This window comes from Fulmarus glacialis, unplaced genomic scaffold, assembly GCF_000690835.1.
Source record: "Fulmarus glacialis isolate BGI_N327 unplaced genomic scaffold, ASM69083v1 scaffold15106, whole genome shotgun sequence".
NCBI classification, from domain to species: Eukaryota; Metazoa; Chordata; class Aves; order Procellariiformes; family Procellariidae; genus Fulmarus; species Fulmarus glacialis.
The window spans coordinates 90220-98848 of record NW_009216359.1 but is presented as its reverse complement, the minus strand read 5'-3'; the positions used below and the strand labels follow the sequence as shown (position 1 = coordinate 98848).

General features: G+C 34.5%; 1 protein-coding gene across 1 annotated transcript in view; it reads left to right on the top strand.

Moving 5' to 3' along the window:
- Positions 1–8629, top strand: part of CNKSR2 (connector enhancer of kinase suppressor of Ras 2) — a gene marked incomplete at its 5' end in the record, with an annotated part of 137356 nt that overhangs the window by 47698 nt on the left and 81029 nt on the right. The window contains 2 exons of the mRNA XM_009579277.1: positions 2670–2729; positions 7505–7573. Coding sequence (XP_009577572.1) covers positions 2670–2729; positions 7505–7573 — 129 coding nt within the window. The remainder of the gene's footprint in view (positions 1–2669; positions 2730–7504; positions 7574–8629) is intronic.

The window sequence follows — 8629 nt, the reverse complement described above, 5'->3', positions numbered from 1 at the left end:
AAGAGTGATTTGAAGCAGGGAACATACCTGGCCTCTAGAACAGATGACATAGACTAACTAAAGCTGTTTTCAGAATTGGTGTATGTTTTTCAGGGGGTTCTTTTTAAGAATACTTTCAATCTTGTTTTGAGTCTTTATACTCAAAGCTTTCTCCCAAGTGGAAAAATATTTTTGGAGCTATTATTTTATATATGATAGATATGTAATAGATATATGGTTTGTATATATATTATAAATTACTTTGCATTCTGAATTATATAAAATAAAAAATGAAGATAACCATTTTTATATTTCTTAGAATGTAACCTTTCAAGGTTTTCAGGTAACACAGATATGTCAGGGAGGTGCAGTGCTACTGTAATGGTCAACAAGAAACAGGCTCTTTCATTATTTTTCTTTTGGGAAAACAAGGATGAAAGCTCTATCTAGGGTAATTTGAAGGCTATGAGTCATTCACTAAAATTGTTTATTTTTATATTTTTTGTACTTAAAGTTTAATAGCTAAGATGAAAAAGCAGATAGCAAAATGTAGGGTAATTCTTAGTGATTAGTTAGTTTTTATGTCTCTCAGATGGCGTATGTTAAGAGGTAAAATCGTAATTTGATTTTTTCCAAAAATACACATAGCTTAACGAGAGGCTAAGAACTTTATGAAGAAATATGTGATAAAATTTAGTGAAAAGTTGAGCACTATGTTCTGTTTTGGCCTTAGAAATCTTAGTCTGTTTGTATGTTAAGTGGGGAATTAATCTTGTCAAAACGAGTAGGGTGTTAGAACTGATATATTAAATTTGATATTAAAAGTGTGGCTGGAAATGTGTTACTGAAGTCTACTTCTGTGATGGATGCCGCAATGTTGGGTAACATTCTGGCTAAAAATTCACTGTGGAAATCCAGCACAACACATACTAGATGGATTTAAATATCTATTTAAAATTTTTAATGGAGACTCAATGTCCCATTCTCAAAGAGAACCTTCAGGGTTTTTCATTATCTAGTGTTCTTGTTTATGGCTTTCAGTTGGCAAAGAGAAAGAAAATCAGATGTTTGTCAGTAACAGCTGAAGGTACTGAGAGACAATAAAATAGCAAACACTGGTAAAATTAAGCCAACTGTATAGAAGGAAATAGCGGAAGACTCCCCAGAAACTTCTTTCTTCCAACTAATCATATTTTATGAAAGTGATTTCAAGACTTCCAAGACTTAATTGGGACATCTTTGTTATTTACAAATGAAATAACTTATAAAGCAGTCTCATTTAAGAGAACAAGTAGTCGTGGTGAGTAAAATCTAAAATGGAGTTTCTTATGCAGCAGAGTTAAGCGACCTTAGCAGTCTTTACTTCTAAGATTTAAAAAAAGTTAAAACTTGATGAAATGGAACTAGCTTACATTAAGGTAGAAGTCACATTTTCTCATGATGAAAAATCAAAACAGCTCCAGCTAGAGCAGGTTGCTCAGGCCCTCGTCCAGTCAAGTTTTGATCATCTCCAAGACAGAGATTCCACAGCTTTGCCAACCTGCTCCAGTGTTTTATCATCTTCATGGGAAAATTGAAGGGAAAAAAACCCATCATCTTTTTTTTTAACTGAGTTCCAACTTGTGTCCCTTGCTTCTCATCCTTCCACTGTGCACTTTCAAAAAGAGTTTGGCTCCATCTTCTCTATAGCCTTCTAAATTAGGTAGTTGTAGACAGCAATATGATCTTACCTTTGTAGTATTTTTTACAGATTTTTTGTGTGTGTGTGTGTGTGTGTGTGTCTGTGTATATGTAAACACCTAGCCTGAACATCTACATTAGTGTTCAGGAATCTTGAAATTGGCTTCTGTGAACAAAATGTTCTTTCGTATTGCTGGTGACTCTAAACTTCCATTTTGACAGCACAAGGTGATGCAGAATTATTGAAAGGATAATGAATCAGCAGTATAATGTACCAATTAGATTAATTAGATTTCAAAATTTGATGGATAACCATACTACATGGAGAGATGTGAAGCTATGACCTTACTCCTGAGAGGCAAGAGTACAAGCAATTGAGTCTCACTGACATTTAAGGCTCTGTGTGTGTGTGTGTGTGTGTACAGCTAGATAGATACCTGCTTAGGTTGTCTCTCTGTATCTTGTCAATTGCTTCCTTGAAGCAGAATTCTTCCCGGACTAATTACAAAGCTCCTGTTAGTTCACCATTTTTCTCCATAAATTGGCAATATGAGCACTAGCTCATGTCTTTTCTGAGTCAGGCTATGGTTTCATTTTTATTGAATCAGTAACTCTCTGAAGATGGGGCATTTAAGTTTAAAGACTATTCCAGTTTGTGGTTTCGATTTTGATATTTCTTTTATGTCACTAGTAATAAAAAGAGGTCATGTTAAATATTCCAAATACTGAATAGGAAAGAGCTTTTATGCTGATGCTCAGTGTTGAATTCTGTCCAAAAACTTTGTTTGGAATAAAAAAAAGCATTAAGTGAGAAAACTATGCTGTTTATAATAGGTCTTGATATATATTTGTTTAACTTAGATTTGCAAATGTTAATTGACCATGGTTCCTTCCAGTCTGTTCAAATGTTACGGTCCTTAAACTGGAATAAACATACTATTTTAATAGTATGCAAACATCATTTATTTGTTTCCTACAAATATTAATTACCTCTCTTGCTCTTTTTCCAGGGAATGTATATCAAATCAACATATGATGGACTACACGTAATCACAGGAACAACTGAAAATGTAAGCTTCTTTATTCTAAAAGACTTTTATCATGCATACAAGGATGTTCTGTATATCTGCAGTGCATTTTGTAATACGAAAACTTGCTTTAAATCAAGCCACTTTTTATTAATCCTTTTTTTCTTTATCTTTTCTGTACATATATCATATTACCTTTGTAAAAACTTGGAACCCTTGAAAACAGATATCAAAAAATATCTGTGAAGTGACTAAGAACTAACAATATAATAAAATGAAAATCTTGAACTTCTGTCGTCAATGGTTCTTCCAACACACCTTTCTAATAGTGTTTATGTATATGTTCTCTCTGGCACAAAAGTGTTTTCCTTTATATTAAGTAAATTTTTTTCACATAAGAGCATGATTGTTAGTCTAAAATAATATAATCTGTTGTATTTAATTTTTGTTCGCTACTTTAGATAAATCTCTCAGAACATAGGACAGTTCAGGTTCATATAAAAAAAAGTAGTATTTTTCTGTCATCAGAACAGTAGAAATAATATAACAGGGAAAAATATCTGCCTCAGGTGTTTATATTGACCAGAATAGTCACAAAATTGCAGAGTCACTGATAAGCGTAGTTGTCATCTGAGCAGCCCTTAATATGTACAATCAGATTACTTTATGCAGTGAGTAAATATTGTCATACGATAATGAATACTTTCTTGCTAAGAGTTCTTTGTTTTCTTCTTAGAATGGACAGTAATTTTGGGGTTTGGTTTTTTTTTTTCTAATTACCAAATTAATTTTAAAAGAGTGTTAGAAAAATTAGACTTTTGGAGATGATGCCTGTCCTAGGATTGACTCATAGAAAATGAGTAGCTTCTACATGTCTAAGCAATTCAGTAAAATAGATTGTAAAATAATAAATTTTAAAATAGTTACAATATCAGCAGTATAGGTAGATGTTAAAGACATTGGTAATGGAGAAGGTTAACTTAAGATATTATATTCGATATCGGACAGGTTATAGAATAATCTTTGATAAACCAGAAAGTTTTCAAAGCTAGCAGTAATTCCTGACAGGACTATCACTAAGAAGTGAGAAATTGTGGAAAGGAGCAAACAGATTTTCGTACATGAATGGAAGGGGACGGGTCATTTTACAAGGTTAAAAAAACAAGTTCGTTCACAATCCAAATGACTATTGTGTGAGGATGTATAAAAAGCTCTTTTATCAAAATAACCATTCCTGAAAGAATTGTATTAGGATGATTTAAGTGCCATTGTATTTTCATATTTTCCATCATCTGTAGTAAAAATACAGAAAAGACCAAGAAAAATGTATTAATTATCATTTTCATTGTAGTCCCAGAAGTGTTAGGCAAAGCTGAACCCACACAGAAACACTGCAGCACATAAATCAGTATGACTGATCACAGAAAAACTAAACAGTGTGACAAGAATAACGAAGTAGCTTCTATATATCCTTCTTGTTACTTAACTTGTAATTCATAATTATGAATTTGAAAAAAAAAAAAAATTTACTTCAACTGCTGCAGTCTAATTACTATGACAGACTTCATAAAGGACCCATCCCTTCTGTTTTTCATATAGTGTTTTAGTCACACTGTTTTCATTCGGTCTTGGATCTATTTAACAGTGTATAGCTGGATAAATTACAAGTTCAGATTTTATAAAGCTAATATTGGAATTATGTAATGCTGACACCCAAGGAACATAAAATTAGCACTGTGCAGCTAGCCAAAGATGTAAATATTTGCTGGCATACATCAGTGGTATGCTGGCCCATATGAGTGAGCTTCATATGTGGTATTTTGTTCTGCTTGGTTTATATATATTGAGACAGTATTGCATCATACAGTTTTTGTCTCTCAGTTTTTAGACAGTGTAAATCCATGGAAAGCCTGATGATTTGTGTGTCACAATTTCTGAAGACAAGTCTAATGCAAATTAAACTTAAAATTTATTTGCTTGTTTGTATTAATGCCATTGGCAGCATTTAGAAGTTTTAAAATAACTATCTGTGTATCTTGGGTCCTGAAACTTATGAATGATCCATCTTGATTATGTCGCAACAGAATTTGTTCATAGATTGAATCACTCATGCTATAATTAATCCACTTTTTTACTGTAATTCTAATTCATTTTAGAAAGATAATGCAGTTTGTAGGGAACATATTTATATATTTTATATAACTCACAAGAGGAGTTACTAAATTGCCAGCCACTAAAACTTTTATTTTTATTTTGACTAAACTTTAGATGTCAAACATTTTTGATAAGACACTACCATAAGAAGTTGCTTCTTTGTTTTTGCTAAAAGTGTAATCACATGTGCAGATAAACCAGCTTCAAAGACTAATTTCTGGCATTTCAGCAAATTGATTTTTCATTCCTTTTGAAGGGATAATTGACCTCAGAGCTCGTGTTTAATTTTGAAAGATAATTAGTAGCTCAGCCTCATCAAAGTCAGGAAAGGAGCTAAAAAGAGAAAGAACCAGGCCTTTACTTTTCTAACGTCGACTGAAGTTAAACATTAAGAATGGTGGTATTTACTTCAGTTTCCTGCTTACATTTCATTCACTGTTTAAAGCAATCTAGTTTGTATTCACATTCAATTCTAGAAATATCTTTCTGTTACATGTTTAGTCCTGTGCAAAAGAGCAGTCTGCCAAAATTCTGCAAGTTTCCACTGGAAGGAGAAAGTGACACTGGAGCCAGGTAGTTCGTCACACCATCCTATAAAGTATATAGGTAGAATCCTGTTTATTTGCCTGCAGAAGGACTCAGATGGCAGGAGTTGATATCTGGCTGTAATGACGAGGTAGTTTAGCTCAAGGGCTGGACTCCCCGCTACAGGAAACACAGAAGCCCTTATGGAAGAACAAGCAGAGATCAAGCATGTGAGGCATTGGAACATAGCTTGTGATGGGGAGGTTGGGCAGAGCAAGGTTAGGAATGATAAGCAAGCAGTAGGCTGAAGGTAAAAGCTATGCTTGGAATAGCACCTATAACACACTTGGAATCGCTGTGTCAAATATTGGCTATTTGCCCTATTGGCTTGGTTTTTTCTGATTGAATAATTAATGATGTCTCCTACTACTCTCCAGCAGCTCTGTAGACTGCAGAATCTATTGATTAGTTAGCAGGTGCTGACTATTGGGGAGTGATTTGACCTCCTCATAGATGAGTCTCTTTGGCATTTCATTCAGAAGTAATTGCACTCATTTTCTTCCCAGTGGCAATTTGGGTTCTTGTTGTATTGTTTCCTCTTGTCTTTGTTCCTTTTATTTGTTTATCTTATGTTTTTAATCTCCATCCAAAAAAGGGATGGAAATGATGGGTGGGATTTGTGGTTGGTGAAGAAGACTGTCCAGCTGAAGAGCTCTTGCCTGTTGCCTGGAAGCCTTGATTGATACGCAGTGAGGTCACGAATATAAGTTTCTACAAGTCACCTTTCATTCAGATAAATCTTTTCTGCCTTCGCACTTGTACCTGGGTCTTGTGCCATGGGCAATTTATGTTATAGGCTGGCTCCAAAAGACATCCAGGAACTGAACTAAGTTTTGATAACATAATTCCTTTCTCCTTCACAACAGTATTAGAGCTAGACCACTCTCTGTAGCTGCAAATGACTCTTTTTCTGCCTTTCTTAGCAGTCTGCTTACTCAGTCAGGGAACTTGAACTGTTACTCAAAGAGTATTTTGCTTTAAATGTTTCTGCATTGTTTGAGATGGGATAATCTGATCTCTCCTCTCTCTGACTCCGTATCTAACAAGTAGAGTAAACATTCAACCTTGTCCAAGTCTTCTGGCTGGTCTACTTCCTTCATAGCTAACTTCCACTGTGATTTATTTCTCAAGGTGATGTCTCAGCTTTTTAATTCTTTTCTGATTATTTTCTCTTGAATTTCAAGTTGGTGTACTCTGTGTCAGTAGAACACCCTTGTAAGCTAGTGCACAATGCAACCAAGTTGCCATGAATTCTCAATCCTCTATTCCTGAGTATTACTGCTGATCTCCTGCATACCTTACAGATTTAAGATCTGGTTTAACTGAAGCATTTAAAAATGGTTTGCTAAATAGCAGTTGACAATGTCCAAGTAGCTTTTCAATGGGTTTTAATCCATTTTAATGTGTTCAGAAGAAGCTATATTTAGGATAATGGAGTTTTTCAGCTCAGCAATCCCAAAATTCTGTGAATGGTGTATATGGAATAGTGTGTGTGTGTGTGTATATTTATATAACAAAAATCTCTCAAAGAGCTAGTCTATCATTGACATTATCCATTTGTAAATTATGACTTTCTGTGTTCAGATGGTTAATCTAGTACTGTCTTGGAAGTGCTGGAGCTGTAGTGTATTTGCAGAGTATCTTCAGTGCACTTAAGCAGTAGAACTGCTGTATAAAGGACTATGAGACCTGCTTTTCTGTTACACGCATGGTTGGTCCAGCCCTGTCTCTGACCATGCAGTAAGCTCGGTATTTGTTCACTTAACAGATTTACTTCTACGTAATGTAATTTCACTCGGTGTATTCCCACAAGATTGTGGCTGCTCATACTACCCACAGAGAGGTAAAGAAGCTAGAATAGTTCAACCAGTCAAAAAGGCTCTTCATCACCAGAAAAAACCATAGTTCCTTATACATACAGTTTTTATAAATATGACCAATTACTGTTATTTGATAACAATAATACTACTTTGGGCACAGCTTTCTTGCCTCCTTCAATATTCATTGTTTTAATTCCTGCTCTTCCCTTCCCCCTCCACACCCCCCATGTGAAGTTAATTATTACCTTTTGTCCTCAGTCTCCCGCTGACCAGTGTAAGAAAATCCATGCTGGTGATGAGGTGATCCAGGTCAACCATCAAACCGTGGTAAGTATTTTGGAAATTCTGCTCTGCAGACTTTGCCTATTCCCACTGCTAAAAAGGTAATAATTCTTCTTAGAAGGTAACTTTGCCAAACTAGATTATTATTTATGTGTTTTAAAATATCATAACCACTGCTTATGTTTAATAAGAAAAGGCACAAGTTGAGTCAGTGACCTGCCCGGAAGGATTAAGCCAAATTTACCTTTTCCACAGCTACTGTTCAACATCATTCTCTTTCTATAAGGAGGTGCTGGAATATTTCATTAAAGTTCTTAGAGTTCTCATTATGGATATGCCAGTTTATACTAGTTGAATTTTTTCTCTTAAACAGAATTTTGCATTCTGTTTAATACGGGGTTCAGATTAAAAATGCAGAAGTGCTGTAACAGCTGTAAATTCTGAATCTGTTGGGGGAGAAAAAACGTAAAGACAATCAAAGTGTTGATAGAAATCTGTCAGATTTTGCTTTTGTGCATTCTTGCATGCGTATTTATTTTTAAACAGATGAGCAGTTTTATAAAGTTAGCAAAACTATTAATCTATTTAAAATCACATAAGCATGTGTATGCACAAGTGTATGCTGAGCCTTAAGGTATTGTAGTACATGATTTGCGTACATTTAAACGTGCCTACCATTGCATTTCTTTCACAGCTCTATGTTGTATTGTGTAACTGCGTGTACATAAAACTACATTTCGTTTTATGTAGAAATGCAGGAATAATATGTTTCTGCAGCATTCATAGAATTGTATCCTGACTTAAAACACATGTGACTTCACTGAAGAATTAATAATATTTTTTTTAGATTAAATTATTTGTAGTTGAGCTCTAAAAGCCTATCATAGTGCCTAAAAAAAGCCTGTTGGAGCCTCACCCAAGGTTGAATGATTATATTTTTCTCCCTATTTTGTGATGACACAAGCTGCTGCCTTCTAATTGATGTTAGTTCCAGTGTTGATGATTACTGAAAAAAATGCAGTCAAATTTTGTCCCAGTACTATCTTAAGTCATAGGGACTGTCCCTTTTAAAAAAAAAAAAAAATTGTATGTTGCAGAAGA